This window comes from Tenebrio molitor, chromosome 5, assembly GCF_963966145.1.
Source record: "Tenebrio molitor chromosome 5, icTenMoli1.1, whole genome shotgun sequence".
NCBI lineage: Eukaryota > Metazoa > Arthropoda > Insecta > Coleoptera > Tenebrionidae > Tenebrio > Tenebrio molitor.
In genome coordinates, this window is record NC_091050.1 from 1,694,034 (window position 1) to 1,716,485 (window position 22,452).

The window sequence follows — 22,452 nt, forward strand, 5'->3', positions numbered from 1 at the left end:
GTTATTTCTGTTCTTTAAAAACAAGACTTTTTTGAGGAAGGAAAATGTAGTAGCCAGCGAGATCACCCGATCCGACTCTGAAATTTTATTTTGAGCAACAAATTAATGGTAATTGTTCACTTTAACTACTTCTGGAATTTTCGCGTTTTTTCTGACTAGACAGCTTCAGGACGTCCTCCTACATCGTTTCCCACTAGTCAAACCTTGTGCAAATGAAAATTTTCCTTACCCTTTAGTTATACTAAGACTTGGCATGACCTTGACGCGACCTTGAAACACAACAAGAGAGAAAAAAAAGGCATTTGCACAAGGTTTGAATGGTGGAACACGATCTAGGAGGACGTCCTGAGGCTATCTAGCCAGAAAAAACGCGAAAATTCCAGAAGTAGTTAAAGTGAACAATTACCAAATTAATTTTGGGACAAGACAAGAAACAATTTTTTTTTTGTAATATGTATGTACATACTTTCAGTTCTTTCAAACCGAAGCTTTTTTGAAGAAGGAAAAATGCGGTGGCCAGCGAGATCACCCGATTTAGCTCTCTCACATTTTATTGACTAGTTTTGAGATTAGAAAAATAATTTATATTCTTTCAAAACGAGACTTTTTTGAAGAAAGAACACTGTGGTGGCCAACGAGATCGCCCGATTTGAGCCCCTCATATTTTATTTTGTGCCACAAATTAGTTTTGGAACTGGAAAAACAATCAGCAAGACAAGGAAAGATTTTTCTTTGGTAATTATTTCAGTTCTTTCAAAACGAGTTTTTTTGAAGAAGGAAAAATGTAGCGGCCAACGAGATCACCGGATCTGACCCCCCCCAGACAAATTAGTCTTGGAAGTGGTAAACAGCCAGTAAGACAAGAAATGGTCGGGATTAGTGGAATGTTTCCATGTTTTCGTTCTCTAATGAAGCGATCAAAAAATTGTTTACCACTGAATGGTGATATTTCCGATCGGGTTCGGCACAAGAACAGAGAAAACAACGACGGTGGGATGAAGTCATAAACAAATCGAATGAATAAACAAACAAAGGACGTAATCAGCAGGTCCACAGACGCTGTAATCGCTGCCTCCGTCTAGGTCACGCCAGCGACCACTTCCATTCATTATCGTCACGATAGAGTATGGGCTCGTACAGTTCATTCACGCTTCGACACCGTCAACAAAGTGTGTCTCATTAAATCTGCTCGCTGTGTAGATCAATTAATTATTCCAGCTGATCGCCTTGTAAAAACCACGAAGGAAAATTTTTCCACGGGTGGTAGGGGATCCACGTGGATTTGCATTTTCAAATCGTTTGTTGAACGTCCCTCGACATACATCTAAAGAAGTGCCGACAAAGGTGCAATCTCGAGGGGTGAACGAAGAGACCCCACTGAAAGATAAAACACTTCACACCGACTTCTTCGCACCGGAAGTCGATAAGAGATTCCATGAAGGGGCGCCCACCCAAGACATGGGTTTTGCAATGGAGGGGCGATAAATTGCGCCCTTATCGTCTCAGTATGGGACTGTCGACTGTCGGTGTAAAAAAATATATATACAGGGTGATTTATAAGAGGTGTAAAAAACTTTGATATCATGTTCGGGAAGTCATTTTAAGAAAAAAATGTTATATGAATATAGGTCCTATTTTGTTTATTTACAGAACTACAGAAATAATTATGAAAGTACAACTTTAAAATCTAGTAGCCATGAAAATAAGCAACATAATTTGTAAAACAATTATAACTACATAGTTGTCAAAATCAATGAGTTTAGTGTAGTTGAACATGCAGATTTTGTTTATATGTATGGGTATTGTGATGGTAACGGTCTTCAAGGGTCTAGAGAGTCTAGAGAGATTTCTTGATAGATGTTTTATTGCTTGGCCCCCAAGACCTCCCGACTTAAACCCCTTGGATTCTTTTCTTTGGGGCCAGTTGAAGCATTCTGAACAACTGTTTTTTTCTTTCAGTCATTTATTTTTCCAGTTATCTATTTTTTAAAGTTGTACTTTAATAAATTAATAATGATTTCAAAAAAATGCAAATCTGATCTAGTCCTGTAAATAAGCAAAATAGGACCTATATTTATATAACATTTCTTTCTTAAAATTACTTCCCGAACACGATTTCAAAGTTTTTTACACCTATTATAAATCACCCTGTATATAGCGAATTGTTGCAATTTCTAATTACACCGTCGCATTTACCTCAGTTTTTATCTTAATTGTTATTAACACGTCTTGTTATGTCACGACTTTCTCCCTGCCCCATACACTCACTTACGCAAGCTCGGAAAGCTTTTGGATACCAACAATATAAAATATCTTCCCCTAAATCAATCAATGACAGAGACAATGACATTTACAGAGAAAGTTGGAGTAAAACACCCAAGATTTATCCCTCGTCCCCTGTCCTGTTGTCGAACTTGGAACCTTGGCCTGTCCACTATTCCAGCCGCCCAATTTAAACAAATCCCACCGCACCATCAATGCAATTTTTTTGCGCGAATTTACCACCCCGCATACTCCAAACATCGACTTTCCCAATCGTGGAAAGTTGGTAACATTGACATTTCCCACTTTTCACTAATAAAGCAACCAGACTGTCACCGCCGCTTACGTCACTTGAAACATTTCCACTGTGCCGGTGAAATTCTGCGGTTGGCAACACGACGCGGGAGTCACGCCGACATTTGCATTTTTCGATCGGGATAGCGTTAGATATTTAATTAAATTTGCATTAATTTCGCATTAATTCTACGGTTGCTCCTTTCTACGGCGATTCGACGATGTTCTGGTGTTTTACAGTTAAATAATAAATATTAAACAGGACGCAGCGATCGCAGGACCAACAAAGGATAAGTGAGGCTCAGAGATTTGGCAGGAGGAGAGAGATGTTGAAAAGAATCCGTTGGGGGAATTACAGAAACAATTAAATTGGGCGAGTGAGGAAATGGCATCAGAGTCGAAGATCGTTGAATGTTTAACTGAGTAATTAACTAAAAGTGATTTAAATAACAATCCAAGGTGATAAACAGGAAAGACATTGACAACTGGGTTTGGCTGCGGCACACAAACAGTGGTCCAAGATAAAAAAAAAAATCAGAGGCGACCAACAACATTTTTTTTTAATACCTACATAATACATTTGTGTGTTTATTTGGTAAATTAATTGTCAAGTTGGTAATCGTAAGTGGTACACAATGAGGGTATTGACAGGCAGATAAAAAAATAACGGTGGAAAAACTGATTAGAACGTTTATTTGTGTGAGTAGAGAAAAAATCATAAAATCAGCGATTAAATGAAATGTAATTTGGAGAGAGCGGGTCGAAATGCAGCAGATAAGGACAGCGAGGCGGTTTAATTGAATAATCAACTGAAAGAGGCGATTTAAATGATAATTCAAAATTTCAAATTACTGGTTTTAGCAATAAACAGTGGAACGCTGACAGGTACGGCTGCTTGGAAAAAAAAATGAAAATTTGTTAATCTGGAGATGGATGAGTGTTGAAAAAATATTAAATATATAATTTATTTAAAATATTTAATTGGGAATAAAAACGAAACTGGACAGTTCATAAGAGCAATTAATTAATGCAAGCTATTTCAATACGTAATAATTTATTTCTTTGCGACAGAACGGATGGAATTGAATAAGCCAAGGAAAAAATCGTTGGTGTAGACTAATAAAACATTTTTTAAATTTATTGCAGAAGCCGAAGGTCTTTTTTTACTATCGAATTCCTTTGGCAACGTCCGGGGCATTACGGAATTAATTTTTTTTTATTCAATTTGGTCATTCGAATTTTGATCAATATCCTCGTTAAGCGCTTTTGGAATTCGAGAAATTTGGAGCGTTCAAAAAAAAATCAATATCGTCTGACATTCGGATACATAACCTCACTTTGACTGTCATTTTAACGTAAATCAACTCATCAGTGTGAAATAGAAACCATCATGTGGCACAAACCAACACCTGCAAAAAAAATAGTCAGATCAGTGAATACGTGCTGCGGCTTGACAGTTAATGAAGCCACGACGTGCGTTGATGGAAAAGCAAGCATCAGGCCACGTGACGCGGCTTTTTCGAACGCTTGTTACTTTTTTCGTTTTGGTGCGAATGTAATTTTCTTGGCAAAATAAGTTTCATAATAAAATTAGTGAAAATGTGTGTTTAATTTTGCACTCACTAGAATCTCTATTGTAGTGATGACTTGATTTTTCTAAACTCTCACAATACTTAGAAAACTAACACAATACGTACGACGCGTACTACTTTCATTAACAATGATTGACGTATAAATACATTGTTTAATTGTTTAAAAAAAAACTGTACGATACGAAATACAAACAAATGCATTTGAAAACAAAACATTTAAATAATGGAGATTTCACAATGTACTAGCGATGATAATGTTGTTTACATTAAATGTGTTATCGAAGTCACTTTTCGTTCTAATGAAAGGCATTGTAACGAAACGTTTTTACTTAGCGCAATAATAATATGTAGTAATAAGAGCGATAAGATTACTTGGGTTAAAATAAAATGTATTACATACGGGTCAGAAAATGTAGATTAACAATTTTAAACTACTATCAATTAATACAGGGTGTCTCAAATATCGCAATAACTCAACGACGTGCACTAATGCTAGAGGATCACGACAAGAATGTTTTTTAAAATTTCGTTTTCTTTAGTTTTGAAAGTAAAAAGAGTTGCCATATTTTTTAAAACGAAATTAAAATTGATGCTTTAAACAAAACATAATCATAGACATAAAATATAAAAAACTAGAGATACAATAAGTAACATTACGTCTCCTCTGGATTTTGTAAATAAAAAAATTAATCCTTGGGTGATTTATCCTTTCCTAACGCGCTCGTCTTTTTGATACTTTGAGATAGAGGATCAAGACAAAGATGTTTAAAAAAATCCGTCTCCTTAGCTTCCAATCTATAAGAAGAACAAAAAACTTCTGGAACTATGAAAACAGACGATAAACATAAAAACTTGAAAAAAAAACTCCCGAAACGGTGATCAACATTAGTTTCATTGACCCATCAAGTAAAACAAACTCAAGTACTAATTCCGCCAATAAAATCTAATTCACTGACAGGTAGGCCGTTAAAATAATCCATCACCAAAGAAAAAAAAATTAATTAGACACAAAAAATATTTCCAAGCCTAGAAAATTTCCCGCAAACAACTTCACCTGTAGCAACCGAGCAGTATTTTATGTCTTGTCCCGTTTCAGGATTTATTTACTAATTAACCCATTAATATGCGATTATCTGGATAATTCGCTGAACTTGGCCGTGCGACTCCGACCCCTCCATAAAAATGTCGATTAATCTAGTCATCCATTCTCCACCGCCACCACCTGTTAGTCAGACGCGCCACCCCCACACTAGCCTGGATACTTCCCTTCCAACCAAAACGTTCACAAAATTTGTCCCAGATCTAGTAGGTCCCTGTCGTTTGTTCGGTTCGGTTAAAAAGATGCACAGCCGTCTAGATTTCGGCAGAAAAAATAATACAAGCTGTCATTGCACCGTGAGCAATTACAACTTGATAAAGTTGCACCTTTATCAAGTTGCAATTACTCACGGCCGCCTAGATCGCGCTATCGGATCGTATCATATGAATTGCGCTTTCTATTATTTTGACACCCGCCAACTGTGATATTGTGGTGCAGGATTTACGACTCCATTCAACAGAGTAGTGACGACGCGAACGATCCTACACTCGTACGTCAGCTGATTTTTTTTGCAACAACCTTATCAGAATGTGTTTTTTTATAACTTGACGGAGTTTGATGTGCGATTATGGGACTGATCTGGTCCATTCGATTTTTATGGCAGCTAATGGTCGGATCGAATACCGCTCGTGCCATTATTTACTACGGTCCTGATGCATTATTCAACGAATTGGTTTCACAAAGGTGTTGATAGTGGATTTGAATATTGGGCCGGACCAAATTGGGCAACTTGGTGTTTATCGCAAACACCTGAAAACAGAAAACAGGTACAGAGGAACGGACGGAAACGAAAATAAAAAACAACAAAAATTAATCTGTCAACTGGAGAGAACGAAAATGGATTTTGTTTTATTTTTGTGCGTCTTTAGGACAGTTATTTTTGTTGCTTTGGATACATGTTTTATTAATAACTTATTCTAACAGGTTTTTGCAATAAAAAGTTCTCCCAGACCTCGGCCCAGACATTCGGCTATTTTAACAGAATAAAAATGCTTCGCAATTAGTGTAAAAACCTGTTTTTGAAGTTTTTATTTCTAATTATTCCAAAAATTTCTACGTTTTTGTTTGCGATTAATTTAAACGTTGCCCACTGTTTTCATTTGCGGATGAATTACCATAACATAAAAAACTTATTTTCGTTTATAACGCAACAAGCACTGGTAGATTATAAAAACACTAAAAAAGAAAAATAATTACGCACCCAACTGAGAAAGAAAAGCTATTTGAAAATGAAACATCGAGAGGACCAGGACTGAGTCTCATTGATTTCTCTGGGAACACAAAGTGTCTATGTACATATATTTAGTTATAACAAAATTAAAATAGTGCTGTTCTAAAATAAAAAGATATCTACATATTAATAGACATAAGATATAAAAAAAAACAGAGGCATAATAAACAACACGTTTATGTATAACATTATCTTCAATGACTAACACTAAATCACTTTCAAATAGTTTTTAAACCCTAACTTAATAAAGGACACACTTTCTAAACCCAAGACAAAGATTACGAAATATAATCTTATTCGGCTTTGTAAATAAAGAAAACAAATCCGTGATTCCTTTATTCTTTCCTTACGCACTCGAACACTTGATTCATGCCTTGCCGTTGCCTCGTTATCTCCCGATCTGAGTGCTACAGAATATGCTTGGTTTACTCTGCGGTCTACGAAAAGTGTGAAAAGCACGCGACTTGGTTCAAAGCTCTGAACGCAGAATGACAACAGATTCCTCAAGAAGATAAGAAAAAAATTAACATGTTACTCATTCATACATAGTTTAGAGATGGTTGATTAAGACAGCGAGTTGAGTTGTTAATACGTTTAAAATAATATATGGATATTTTTACATAATAAAGCAAATCTGACAACTTGACAAGAATTGTTGGTCATTGTTCACTTTAACTACTTCTGGAATGTTCGCGTTTTTTCTGGCTAGACAGCCTCAGGGTGTCCTCCTAGATAGTTTCCCACCATTCAAACCTTGTGCAAATGAATTTTCCTTACCCTCTAGTTATACTAAGACATTGGTGCGACCTTGACGCGACCTTGAAACACAACAAGAGAGAAAAAAGGCATTTGCACAAGGTTTGAATGGTGGGAAATGATCTAGGAGGACGCCCTGAGGCTGTCTAGCCAGAAAAAACGCGAAAATTCCAGAAGTAGTTAAAGTGAACAATTACCAAGAATTGTTTTGCCCTAGCCAGCGCGTCCGAGCCCACAAAGACAGTTATTGTAAAAACCATTAATTAAAAAATATCCTTGAAATTAATTCTTCTGCAATCCAGTTTAATTATGTAACAATAACATCCCAATTAAAATACACCTACCAACTTAGCTGAAATAGGAGGAAGTAACAGTACATATCTGACTCAGGACTTACTATCCAGAGTGACTAAGAAGTTATACATTTTAAACAATGTTTCAAAAATTTATTTTCATTTTAATTGTTAAAAAAATTTCGCCAACTGACATTTTAATTGCGACACCAGATACAGCCTGCTGTCTCTTTTGGAAGGTGCGGGCCCGTTGTCGGTTTTAGTAGGGCCCAGAAATTATCTTATACGGTAGAAAATTCAAAATGTTTACAAAACTAATTCAGATTTAAATAAAAAATAAAGAAATGTTATAATTAGAACATATTATGTATGTATTTGCAATTTTAAAAACGCCTAGAAAACAAAACTCTTAAATAGTGATATGCACGAATATGTAACATTTAAAAAAATATTATTTGAAATTATTTTTAATTTTTTATGGTGCCATTGTATTAATACGTTTATACTCGTAGTACCAACATAAAATGTTTACACCATAAGCGTGTGCACCACATGCAATAGTAAAATTTTGTATTATTTGCCCACAATAATCTACACATGTGACGAAACTAAAACCTGACATTGTAACTCTACTACATATGTACTTATTAAATTTAAATAATTGTAAAATGCAATAACAGTAGACAGATAATAATGTAACGGGCGTCTGGAACTCGCTCCTGTGTCGCAAACGGAGCTGATGCGATCGAAATAACTCATCATCGAAAGAGAGTGCTCTCAAGGAACTGGGCGAGTTGGTGTAATGAAGAGATTTTTATTTTTACATTTTTGAATTTAAAATCATAAAAGCATGAAAGAAATAAAAAAACATGTTTTGATGCGGCCAACGTGATTAATATAATTTTTTTATCTCTTCGGATTCATAATGAAAAAAATAATAAAAATACTCAGCTCAAGTGTAGTAAACCTTGCAAATTCAACTACATATCTAGATAACATCTAGACATTTTTTCCACATCGCTTGCTTAATAAATATTTCATAAAAAAAACCAACAGCCCACTCTGCGCACATCAAATTGTTTGCTTTTTATCCAGATTGACAAACTCGCCAGCCAAACATTTCCACCCCCGAAACCAGAAAAAACCCGCTGTTGCCAATTACCATATAACAATGTTAATTAGCGTTATTTATTCGTTGGGGCCGCGTCCCTGAAACGCAACCACCGCGATAACGCCAAAAACAACACACTTTCCCGCCACCAAATGGAAAACCCCTCGATTATTTAACAACGCACTTCGGCTGCGTGCGGTGCACTCATTAACACCGCAAACCGGCGGGTTTCGAATTCCGGTGGTTCTTTCACAGGGAACTCCGCCCTCCTTCGGGCTGGATAAGGGACGCGACCCGAATCCTAAAACGCAAGAAAAAGGATCGATGGGCCGGATGCGGTGCAAGAATGCAACGCGACGTTGCCACATGGGGCGCTGACCTTTTTTCCGAACGCAGGTTACCGCAGATTAATCTGTTTGAGGTTAGATTAATCGACTGAAAATTAATTACCATAATGTGGGGAATAAATCTAGTGGATTTACCAAATTGATCATTAATCATCGCCCAAAACTGGAACATAAATCATTAATTGCTAATATTTGTTGTAACAATATTTTACAGTGCCACAAATAGAAAAAATCTTAAAAATAATTGTTTGTTGTTTTGGTCATATGTTCCACACTCGAAAAATGTCTGGATGCGGCTTGTTTGCACTAGATGGTAATTGCGTCGTTACCTGTTCAATTTATTTTTCCAAATTTGTTTTCCAATAAAGAAAAATGTTTGTTTTGCTACGGTGATGCGCACAATGCCGTATTTACACAAAACTGTTGTTCGTTCATTCCTTCCAGGTCTGTGCCTTCAATAAAGTGAGCATTTTTCGATTGGTCGGAATGGCTATTTTTATCCAGAGATAGGCTCGAGGCGTTGTTGACGTTATCTTCCTTTGAAACGAACTCCCGTCCGTTCAACTTCTTTCTCATATTTGTTATTGACGTTCAACAAAACAATGATAATGGAAAAGCTTTCAGTTTTCGTCGCTTGTTGAAATTCGGAGGCAGGGTTTGAAAAAATGTTACATTTGCTCTCGTCGAAAATAATTTTTCATGTGGTTTGCAGGAAGGGCGTGGGAAAATGTGAAAAAATAGAGGCGATTGTGGAAATTCAAAACGAGGAAAAGGCAAAATAAATATGCATGGGAAGGAACGATGAAATAGAGAAGAATATGATTGATATTATAGTTTTCAATAGTACCCAAGTCTGCGCAAAATTTCGGTATTGCTCCTCGAGACGTTTTAGCAGGACAGAACCGCCTCCCACAGTGGCAACGCTGTATTACTTGGCGCCTACTTTGCAACCGGAGTGATTTTGACAGTTGTCAAAAATTGCAGTTTGACAACTGCCAAGTCATGAATCTTCAGGTGACGGTTTTTCAGTGAAAACCCCGTTCCTGACTCTACAATCGTCATGGATCCCAACCGGAGACAGTTCCACAACCCCTTCCCCCGGCCTTGGATGAAGGACACGGCGGCAGCGGCCGCCCCCAGCGGCAACATAGGCCTAAAGGGAATAGTCGCGGGCGGCTTGACCGGAGCCATCGAGATCTGCATCACCTACCCCACGGAGTACGTGAAGACCCAGCTGCAACTGGACGAAAAGGGAGGCCGCAAGAAGTACGACGGCGTCATCGACTGCATCGTGAAAACGGTGAAAAACCACGGCATCTTCGGCTTATACCGCGGCCTCTCGGTCCTCATCTACGGCTCGATTCCCAAAGTGGCGGTGAGATTTGGCACTTTCGAGAATTTGAAAACGATGGCGATGAACGAGAACGGGACGCTGAGTCCCTCGGGACGCTTCTTCTGCGGGATGGGCGCGGGAGTGGCCGAGGCGATCTTCGCCGTCACCCCCATGGAGACCATCAAAGTCAAGTTCATCAACGATCAAAGAAGCGCGCAGCCCAGGTTCCGTGGGTTCATTCACGGAGTGAGCATGATCATCAAGGAGGAGGGAATCGGGGGAGTCTACAAGGGCGTGGTACCCACCATTCTGAAGCAAGGCTCGAACCAAGCCATCCGCTTCTTCGTCATGGAGACCTGCAAGGATCTGTACAAAGGCGGCGATCCGAACAAGAAGGTGCCCAAAGCGGCAGTCGGAGCGTTCGGAGCGTTGGCTGGAGCGTGTTCGGTGTTTGGAAACACGCCGGTGGATGTGGTCAAGACCAGGATGCAAGGACTCGAGGCGAAACTGTACAAGGGGACGATTGATTGTTTCATCAAGATCTGGAAGAACGAAGGGCCGCTTGCGTTCTACAAAGGGACGGTGCCCAGGTTGGCTAAGGTTTGTCTCGACGTGGCCGTTACTTTCATGGTTTACGACTCCATCATGGAATTGTTCCATAAAATCTGGCCCTGAACGGATGGGAAATTCACTGGAAGCAACATCCATCAACGAAGAAGACTTGTGTTGTCCCATGTTTTGTATTTATTTTGGTATGGCAAATAGTATTTTATTGGCGTCAACGTTGCTTTTTAAAAATTATTATCCTCTTCCTTATACTTTCACCGTCCGAGCGATCTATTTTAATTATTTCATCGCCTCACTTTTCCTTCTTTCTTCGAATGTTGTTTATTTTTCAATCTTAGATTTCTGTTCTTTTATCTAAGTACCTATTTAAGCTCTGCTCTTTATTCGTATTTTTTTTAACTTTCTTTTTCACTTCCCCTGTGATATTCAATTTACATTTCCTCTTAAGAAAATACATAAATACATCTTGACCTAGATCAGTTTTTTTCTTCATCTTTCTGTTTCTTCCCATTTTTATATACAGAGTGTAATTGAAAGTTGTACAGATATTTTAACCACTAACTACTAGCTTCATGTAGAACTCGGAAAAAATATCTAAAAAAGTCTAAATATCTAAAATTGCTTTTAGTCTTCTACGTTGTCAAACAACCTCGTAGGTAAAATTTCGGCACATTTTAAAAATACACCCTGTATATCATATTTTATAAAACGTACACCAATGCGGCTTGTTTTAAAGCATATTTCCTATAGGTTACTTCGCATTGGCGTACATTTTATAGAACATGATATACAGGGTGTATTTTTAAAATGTGCCGAAATTTTACCTACGAGGTTGTAGGACAACGTAGAAAATTAAAAGCAATTTTAAAAAATTGTAGCATTTTTTAGATATTTTTTCCGAGTTCTACAGCTGTACAACTTTCAATAACACCCTGTATCCATGTACTTTCTAATCCCTACATAATTTTTCATTTTTTCTCATTTAGTACCTTCTTATTTCTTTTTTAGTACTGCTGCTCATAACTGCTGGATTTACTACATTTGCTATTTCCAAAAATGTCCAAAATTTCTTTCTTCGTCTTTCTACTTACTCTTTTTTCTATTCTCCACTCTACCCCTCAAGATATCCTTAACGTCCATTCACCTTTAAAATGTCTATTCTATCTCATTCCTTTCACTTCCTCAGTTCTTCTTTCTATTCTTTCTCCTCCACCTCACAACTTCTTCTAATACCAATATACGATCTATCGCGATTTCTGTTTTTATATGTATCTAATCTAATGTAATCTCCATGTCCTTTGGATCAGATCTGTCATTTTACCCTTTAATTTTTTCCTTAAGAAAACGGATACATCACGACCCACGCAGTTTTTTCTCCAAACACCGGTTAATTTCCCACCGGATTACAGGATAAATTCCAGCAGTTTATTTTTCGGTTGTCTTTGATTGATGCGTCTGCTAATCGCGTCCTACATCTAGAGCTTCCACCTGGATCAGGTGTTTTTTTAACCCAGATTATCCGACATCAAAGCAGAAATCTGACTGGTGGGCGGACCCGCACCACTCGACTGAAACTCCATCCCAAACAAACACAACAAAAAACAGAAAGATATCAACTCCAAACATTAGATAACGATTCGCATAGGTCAGTGTCGCATACCAGTCAAAGCCGAACCTCCGGGGACCCATAACCGGAATGTCCGATCAATAAACAACTTTACACAACCCGCAGCGATAAAACCCATTTAAGCCATTACGCAAAATAAAATTTATCAGAGGAATTGTGCAAACGATGCGAAAAAATGTATCAACTCGTCCGAGCTCCGAAAAAAAAGTTGACCCGAATCCAAATTTATCTCACCGGTCTAAACGGGAATGGACAACATCGCGCCACTTGAATGGCATCAGGATGTGACGGAAAAATTGTTTACGGTGGGATTCCTTCGCCTTCGGCGGGAACACTTCAAACGGAGAGAAAAATCGCCATGAATAAAATATCGACTGATGAATAAAAATCATAGGTGGCCGTGACCGCGAGACGAGCCGCCTCTGATGCACCGAGTTTGCTGTCACGGCAGGACGAAGCGCAACTGTTGGCTCGCGGGTGTCATTAATGTTGGCAGTATTGATTTACGATGGGGGAATCCCGGTGCGAAAAATCGACATTATTAAGACTAATGGTGGACCTTGGAGAGCGAATGGCGACTCATTTAAAAATAATTCGGCGATTTTTTTTTCATTATTTATAGAAGCGTTGTTTCGAGTGGGACTCAAAAATAATCTGACCGGTCAAAATAAAGCTTTTTGGTCGATTTGTTAATTAAATTGGCTGCACCGGCGCTAGATTTTATCGCGCGAAAAATAGAAACGATCAGACGCCATTTAAAAATAAACGAAAGTCGACGTCCATTGAAACCAAGCATTGAAACAACTGAAATGATGCTCTACCGACACCCACTGAAAAGACTTTTTCACTCAATTTTCACCGCGTGGTGTCTAATCAAGATAAAAATAAAATTATTATTATTGACATATTTAGTGTGATGATGACCACCACAGCGACATTAAAGTGTTGTTTTTGTTTCCGGTTTAGCCGAAAATACCGGCAACTTCTTTTTTTAAACCGCAAGGTCTACTAAAAGTGGTCCACTTAAAAAAAAATCAAGATCAACGCTACCACCTGTGCATCTCTATTTCAAAAAAAAAAAAGAAAAAAATGCTGATAGATCCAGTTTATTCTTTTTTGGCCGTCCAGCATTTCCCTAACAATTCCATTTTTCAGTTCAAAACAATTAAAACTTGAAAACCTGATTTAAAGCTGTAAACGCCAAAGTCAGGTCGTAGACTTATTCGTACAGTCTTTGAACTGTCATTACCTAACAAAAAATTACATGATGATATCTACTCCATTTTAAAGGTATGTATTTAAAATTTTCACAATAATTGATGTGTTGTAAGTGAACCAAAAAAAAAATCCAAAGAAGACGTAATACCTAAAATAACAGTTCACGTCGTGTGAACCAATCAAAGACTCATTTTTTGTACATCTGTGAAATGTACCTAATTTGTTTGCTCAGACGACTCGACTCTGGAGAGCCTTAATAAAAAATTAAATATTTTCAGATTATTCAACAATAAATTTTGCATAAATTCATTATAAATGACTCCATTATATTACTGCCGATTTCGCGTGTTTTACATGAATTAGCAATAGATTACACGTGTGTCCAAACGATTTAGCAACCAGAAATCTTGTTTTTTGGTCATTCTACAATTCACGTTTTCACGCTAATCCCCATGAGAATACCACAGCGGAATTCCTTCTTGTCCGGCGCGATCGGTCACAAGTGCACCGTCGTCCTTGTCCAGGACGCAATATTTACAGGATTAGCACAGGAAATTTTTATAGGCCGCACCTGCTCCTGCCCCGGGCCAATCAGCAGATGTTGGAAACGGAAAAAGATAATAACGGGAGACACGAAATCCCCAGGATAAGTCGAGAGATCGAGGCCTTGTGCCTTTGTGTAGATAAAAACGTCGAAACGGAGTAAAAGAGCGTGGAGAACAAGTTTTCTTGTGTAATTTTGCTCCGGTCGATTTTTTTTTGTGCAGGACCAACGAAAAACTTGCTAACAGTAATGTCGAAGATGCAAAAACGGGACTTTTTCTTTTACAGCTGTGAAAAGTAGCGTTATTGAAACGCTACAAAAATTGTTCTGCTGCAACATCTCGCCACAAGATTATAGGACGTTGGCACATCTTGCTAATGAAAAGAATCAAGAGCAACTCTTCGGATCTTTTCTTTTGAAACAATATTGATTCGGTTTTACATTACAAAATACGTAAGTATATGATCAAAATAATAAGAAAGTGAAACGTGTAGATAAAGAAGTCTAAAGAGATTGTTGTGAAAAGAAATAAACATATATCTTCTGAATGGGCAATTAATTTTGTATAGTTTCTCGCTCTATAGCAGTGGTTCTTAATTTTTTTTTAAGGTGCAATTAATTTGCTTACGGCATAACTGAAAAAACATTCTAATTTGTTGTTAAATTCACACAAAAAAAATGAAATTTCTTTATTAACATATTAGAGAAAAATATACAAAATTTGTATGTATGTATGTATCACTTAGCCGCTTATAACTACAAAACTACTGAACGTATTTTGATGGGGTCTTCACTAGAAGCTAGCGTGTCTCTTTACCTTCGGTTTTAGTAGATAAATCGTTGCCCCACTTTGCTAGGAGCCGAGTAGCAACTAAAAAGGTAATGCAAGTCGGAGAATGTCTGGTAGCGCACATTCGGAACGGTTGAGCGTTGAGACATCGTAATCAATTAATTAATTAAAAACATTGCACTTTGTTCTCATAAATCTTAAGACTAAACGTAGTAGCTCAAGTAGCACCGTATTTGAACAGGAGTTGTCTGAATGCGATCCACTTTCAATTAATCTCTTGTGGAACAGATTCGTACTGTCACAACACTCCCAGTTGTTGACACTCCACTTATCGCTTCATTCTTTCGCGTGTTTGTCTTGATATATAACACAAATGTCGATAAAATTGTCTGATGGATTGTCTTCTTGCGGGGAGAATAAATTGAAGCGCCGTCCCAGAAGTGCAAAATGAATAGGTATGTTTGAATAATGTTTCCGGAGTGTAGAAGTGTACAACAGAGTTGCTAGAATTTGCATTGAAAAGAAGTGCATTGTCATTAAATGTCACATAAACTGTATTCATTTCCATCTAGATTTGTAGATTAAATTTGACGAGCACCGTTAGATCTTTATCAACTCAACTGAGACACAATAACCTGGGAAATTTTTAGTGGATCAAATGGAGACCCTAGAAGTCATAAAAATGAAAGAGAAGAAGAAGGGAAGAAGTCCACAACTCAAACATTAGGTGCGTTTGAACCTTAGATTTAGTAATTAAGAAGTCATCCAGAGATCTTTCATTTGCTCTCAAACATTCCAGATCTCTTCTGATATAAGAAAACACTGATTTGGTCTATGATGTGGTGTTAGATGCAAGACAAGATAATCACGAGTGTTGTGGCTTCTCTGTTGCAATCATTAACCAGAATCCAATTGAGTTCTTGAAAGATTTCTTACGATGGAGAAAACAATCAGCTCAGCAAAAACGTTGTGACAATGGTTTGTTAAGATTGTGGTGAAGTACTTTCACTGTCTATTTACCACGTGGACAGATTGCAACATATTGGGCAATCTTCTTCGCCAGATCTAGTCAACTGTTTGTTCCCAAAATTGCCAAAAAAAGCACCTTGTGGTATTCACCTTCTGATCGATGAGCCAGTGATGAAGATAAAAAAGTTTTTTCCTAATGACGTTAATGCATTACACAGATGTATCTTCCGTGTGTACGATGTGAAATAAACTCACACTGCCTTCGGGGTACCGGAGATGGAAGACCAAGAAACCTTTGCAAAACTAGCAGAAGTGATGATTACTATTTTGCAACAAGTTTTTACGAAATTCCAACCGATCTTTCGACTTGACCTAACGGATCTCACGTGCAACTTTTTGTGAGACTTACTTTAAGTCAGCTTAAATGTGTCAAAATCAGATTCCAAAAGTGTCTTCTTTGGACTTGAAAACATTGAGTGTTGGTGCAATTTGCTCACTCAAGTTCCACAAAGGAGGAAAATAGTTTTTGTTTTTGTAACAGAAATTGTATTCACAAAAAGAGCTTGGTGTAATTTTTGCAATTATAGAATTATAACAAATTACAAACTGTTGTCGTGACCATGATACGCAAGAATTGCGTAATTATACGGCCAGCGGGACAGCCTGACCTAACTCCTCTCGATTTTTTGTGGACACTTAAATATTATATCGTGTTCAAGAGATTTGGAAGGCTTTGAACTAACAATGCACAAAATAAAATTAAAACCTGTACAGAGAAAGCGGGGGGCGGTTCGAACATTTAATTTAATTGCAAACATTGATTTATGTTTGAATTTTAATTCCATTTAGTACAAGCAAAACCAATCTCGCCTAGCAAGTTAAAAAAAATGTTAAAAATAAGACCATGTAACAAAATCACTAATTACATTTTTTAGCATCAGAAATGTTTTGTTTTTTTTTGTTCGAAGGTTATCCAAAGATTTCGACCAGCTGACGCTGATTTTAATTAAATTTAATGACCTAAAACTAGAAGAAACAGAAAATATGACCAGTAGCAAAAATGTCAAAAAAGTAGAGAGTGTCGTAATTTATTTTGCGGACACTGACCGAAAGACACCACCTGGTACAAAATGAACTACTCAAAGTAACTCTGACATTCTCTCTCCTCAAAAATCCTCAAGAAGCTAAAATAGTTGTTAAGAATTAAAAAAAAAATGTTTACACATTTGCTTAATTTCGAACTTCCTCCATAAAAAAAAAATCCTACTTTTGAATACCGCACCAACCTACCGGTACATTATGCCAACTCGATTAGCAACTGGACACTCATTCTATCTATCAAAGTGACAATAAATAAGCAGTAAAATTTTTTTGGCCGCCTTTTTATACAGAACATTCTACCATTCTTTACCGTTGTATAGCCACTTCCAGGGTCAAGGTGCCACTTTTTCCATTTTATTACCCCACGCGGTCGTAAAACTAATTTTCCCGCACGTCCATCACCGAACGGACGAATTTCCCGGCCCATTTACAACCATGAATGGACGACTCGTCACGTCACAGGTCTAATTAAAACTTGCAGCACGAACTAGACGTATCGGATTATTTCGACACCGGTGGACTATAAAATCGACGAAAATGTATCGATCGAGAGCGGTGATGTCATTTGCGTTGGGCAACACAGCGAGTTCGTACAGAACTGCACCCCACAGAATGTTTGTGGTGGTCGAGTGATTTTCACGTTTTCCGCGACATTGCTGTACGTTTCGCAAGTTATAAATATTCATACTGGTTGCAGCGCGTTCCCATTTGTTTGCTGGAGTAGTTTTGTGTTCACCGCTTTATCTGTAATTTTTATTTTCAATGTCAACCCAGTTCCAAGCGTTTTTGCTTCAGTTTTACATATTCTAGTTCTGCTACCGTCACACAAAAATCAATCCTACGTCAAGCTTATTAGTTGGTATTGGTAAGCCCATAAATAGCATCAATTAAGCAACGCTTACGTAAAACTGTGGATCGCACCGCTGAAAATTTTTATTTCGGATTCTGAATCTGATCAGCCCACGCTTGCGGCTTCCTATTCGTGGTAAATTAATTTTCGGCGTAATAAATCAAAAAATGCATCGAGTTTCTCCAATGACGGCTGACCTTTGTCGGGACATTCAAATTTGCAAATCGACGTGTTGGGATGTTAGCTGCGGAAATGTTAGCGACGTCCTAACACGGCAGAAAAGATCAGAAAATTAGAAACTTAAATGTCAATTTTTTATGCAACTTTCGCAATTGGCATTTTTGTACAAAAAGTGCGAAATTAATTCTCGGGTGAAGTTCGACAAGAAAATAAGAATGAAAGTGAAATTTTTGGCGTGGTTCTTGGCACAGCACTTGGGTACCAATTGAGTGTTTTGGTCGTGATTATAAAACGTCGAAGATGTGTTTGCACGCCAGTTTACGTCAAATGTGGCTATTATTAATAATTCATTGATTAATTAATTGTTAAATACAAAAGACCGGTCAATTATGCAAATAAAATTTGACCGAGCTATTTTTAAACACGCATTTTAAAAAATTTCCCCAAATGGAATTTTATTCATAAAATCAAAATTCTTTCTGTGCGCCTTCTGGAGAAAAAGGGGAGAACTGCATTTTGTTACTTTGGGATATCTCTCCTTGCCAATAATACCCTGTACGTAACTAACAGATTAGAGAATTAATTTCCAATTTACATAAAACATGTTTAAATAGGGTTAAAACTGTTCATTGCTTGAGAGATTTTTTTTCACATTACTTGTTTTGTGAATTCACATATCTCGTCTTATAAAACCAAGCTTCATCAGTAGAAAACTTTTGTTTAAGGTTGCGTCACATTGACATAAATGACGGAGAGAAGTTTTTGGTTCATTCTCTATAACTTTCTCAACTGCATCAACAACTTCTGGAGTACGTTTTGATCACCTTCCGCAATCTTTTTCTCTTGTTGTGCTTCCAGTATGCAGAAACCATATCACAGTACGATCTAAACACTCCTGACAGAGTTCATAATAAAGGACAACTCGTGGAAACTGAAGCGATCGTTGCGAAAATAACTCTATCATAAACGCTTTTTGCTCAGTTGAGTAAACCATTTTTGTTTGGAATTTGTTCTTTATGAAAAATACGAGAAGGGACGAAAAACAAGCACATCAATGCAAATAAAAAATCTGAGATTACACTGGACGGATGACTCGCTGTAAGTTACGACGTACGTGACGAAAACAAAATTTTTGTTAGAAGACTTTTGGCCAGAAATTAGTAAAATAACATTTTTTTTTTTCGTGACTCACTCTGTAATGACAGTGGCCACTGTAAGGCAGCGAGACATTTAAAAAGTACAAATGTGCGAATTCCTGAACTGTAGATTTCGCGGTTCATTCATTTGAATATTAATTCATACCATAAAATTTAATTAAGTAAAAGTTTATCCGTGACGCAACAATTTGCCCATCGTTAGATAAAAATGGGTTAATCAACAACTAATTAAGTCTACGTTATCTAATGTTTACATCATTAAGTGTGGGGTGCCACAAGGTTTTAAACTTGGATCTCATCTATTTACACACATGTACTTCCGTATACATTTTTTTTTAGATGGACGAACTTTCAGAAATAAATATGAAATTCTTAGGAAGTGATATAAAGTCGACAATAATGACAGAAATGTGAAATATTTGGCGTGAAAGCATCATGGAAAACGTGGGATACAAAACAAAAGTAAAAAAAGATAAGACTACGAATAAAAAATTTTAAAATCGCTGTTAAAGGAATTGAAAGTACCTAAATAAAAACATAAAAAGCTAAATATGTTGAAAAAAAAATCATGGGGAAGAATTGAACCTACAAGTGAAAGTGGGTGGACAGCTGTAACGGCAAGAAGCAAAAAATGTAAAGATTCAGAAATATAAAAAATCTTTTATGGATTTCTAAATGGAAAAGGTAAATATACCTGGAGCAGCTGTATTGTGAGACCTTCAAGGAAAAATGGACAAAGTTGACTAGCTCTATAAAAATAAAGCAATAAAAATGAAAAATGTAAGAATAGTATAGGTATTATATGACTAGGGACTGAAACACGTCTTTTCACCTCCAATATAAGTTTATTGCATGAGCGCAGCGAGGGAAATAATTACACGCGTCATCAAAGGGCACTTTAGTCACGTGATACATGCTGCAGAATAAAAACAGAACAGCAGTGAACTAGAAAATCGTACCTGCTTGCGAAGAAAGTAATAAAGCAAATATGTACCTAAAGGTTTTTAGTTGGTAAAACAGGACATACAAGTTGTTTGGCAGAAGAATTATGTGCCTGTTTGTTGGTACGACGAAAAAGTCAAAACAGTTGGTATCTGTTAAACCACCGACGGAAGTTACACAGAAGAAGAAAAATTTCCAAATTTGTGGCGGCAGCCGCCTCCGCATACCAACTCTCGAGCAACACACCAAACGTCGCATATCCGTTGGTGGCCCGCGTGCGTCCATGATCAATCACCCCGTTGACACTTCGACAGTTCAATAACACTCCTCTTCCGGTGTCTAAACGGAAGGCGTCTCTCTAATTGTGGAAATAATTCAAAACTGACACATTCCCCTTTGGGGTGGTGTTCTGAACGCACCGAATTTATTTCGTTTCCGGTCTGACAGGTTGTTTACGTGTGCGTTTTGTGCGTGGCAACATGAGAAAGCTGCATGGGGGCCTCCTACATGTGCTGGGACACGCACACGGTCTTCGTGTGGCGGGAAAATGCGACGCCTGAAGGAGACTGAAGAGGAAACGTGATTGATCAAAAAACGATAGAAAACAATCCGAAGATGAAAGGTAACGAGAAACGCTCACCTGAGACTTAATCAATGACAATTCGGGAATTTGACATTTCAGGGTGATTAGGTTGGCAACGAGGCCTTCAAATGTCAAGCAAACTGGACGAACTCGTCGAAAAATGCGATAATTAGATTAATTGATTGTGTTTTTTATAGCGTGCGACATAGATTCGCACCGACGAAATTACGATCAGACAAACATTTCGGTGAACGACCTTGAGACGCGGTGCACAATGACATCTGTTTTGAGCGCCCATTTGTCCGAAAAGCCGTGGGGCAAAAACGGCAACTTTTTACACCGAAAATTAGGTTGCCATCCCTGGCCGTCCCTTTTTCCCCAAAACAAAGTTAATCAACCTCGCCAGTTTGTTTACAGTTTCTTCCTCCTCATTAAACCCGAACGTTTCAGTCGAACAGAAATACAAAAACTTGGGGGGGCAGCCTCGTCCCCCAGACGAGTCTGACACTGGCCACCTTGACTTCGCCGCTTATTTATTAAAGAAAAAAAAATTGCGGCATAAATCTGTACCTTCTTTAAGAGCAAATCCAAAACAGCCGGCCCAGCCTCGTAAATAACGGAACAGACGCGACTTTGTTTCTTTCCTGTTGACACAGGCACAAAAATTGCGATGGCACTGGCACTGCACCTTCGATTGTTTCTGCCAGTTGACGGAGTCACTTGTCAGTTGACAGTCACTTGTAAAAACAAAAAACACGCTTTGTTTTGGTTGAGACGCGTTCACCACGCCGACTGAGATCGACTAAACACACTCTACAAAGCGTGGCCTACTACTAAAAGCTGGGAACGCGCCGGATAATGACAGAGTGAGCGGCGTATGGCGTATGCCTTCGTTTGTTTTGGACCGACAGCCAATGGGAGGGCAGGCTGCGTTGGCGCGCTCGGTGCACGTTGACCAGACCCGGGCCCGCTACGATTGCATCCGCGGCAGATAACTGGACATGGACAAGAATTGGGGGTGGCAAGATCGCGATGCGATTTTGTTTACAAGTAGTACCAACTGTCTGGGGGAAGGGTTGTACACTGGTGGAGTCTAGACTGTCCGGTTGACATTTCGGCTCTGGTGGAATTTTTGTTGAGGAGGTTTTTCTGGCGTGTTTAGGGAGATACTGGATTTAGCAACGACGCTATCTGATATGGCACGGGGGCGTGGTTGTTCCACACTTAAACTATTACTCAGCCGAAACTAGCACCAATCGGAGCGAACATTTCGTGTGCTGTTTTATTTGATTTGATTCTCCACATTGCGTTGTTTGACTTTTAGAGGCTGATAAAAAATGGCGACGGAAAAGATACGACGGTTTTCCGTTTAACGTCGGGAAAATCAAGGCGAAATGTTAAAATTTGTTAGGTTGGTATGGCTGAAAGAGCCCCTTGGGGTTTGTTGCCCCTAGGTTCCATTTGCCGGAATTAACCCTCGGGGAGCAGGAGTCTGTTCGTAAATGGATTCGAACTTATATACCCCAAGGAGACTTTTGGTTTCAGTTTTCTGAAAACATGCACGAGAACGGTGAGTAGTGAGTAAGGAAAGATGAAGCTTGACAAT

The 22,452-nt window shown here is 38.1% G+C and overlaps 2 protein-coding genes across 4 annotated transcripts in view; one reads left to right on the forward strand and one right to left on the reverse strand.

Annotated features, from left to right (window-relative positions):
• The window catches only part of LOC138131476 (uncharacterized), a 102,565-nt gene extending 80,869 nt beyond the window's left edge, over window positions 1–21,696 (reverse strand). For 2 of the 3 annotated variants that reach the window (XM_069048507.1, XM_069048512.1), the window contains exon 1: window positions 21,417–21,696. The gene's annotated coding sequence lies outside the window, so the exon portion shown is untranslated. Of the gene's footprint in view, window positions 1–4,179; window positions 4,253–21,416 lie in introns of those variants that run through there. The other variant, XM_069048509.1, reaches the window with a different exon arrangement.
• On the forward strand, window positions 9,780–11,100 carry LOC138131478 (putative tricarboxylate transport protein, mitochondrial). The gene has a single exon (XM_069048518.1). It carries the CDS (start codon window positions 10,046–10,048, stop codon window positions 10,991–10,993), a length of 948 nt encoding a protein of 315 aa, XP_068904619.1. The 5' UTR covers window positions 9,780–10,045; the 3' UTR covers window positions 10,994–11,100.
• Window positions 21,697–22,452: the final 756 nt, after the last annotated feature.

What these genes read in the sequence shown, in the direction of transcription:
- LOC138131478 (XM_069048518.1), top strand. Translation starts at nt 10,046, where the DNA reads ATGGATCCCAACCGGAGACAGTTCCACAACCCCTTCCCCCGGCCTTGG.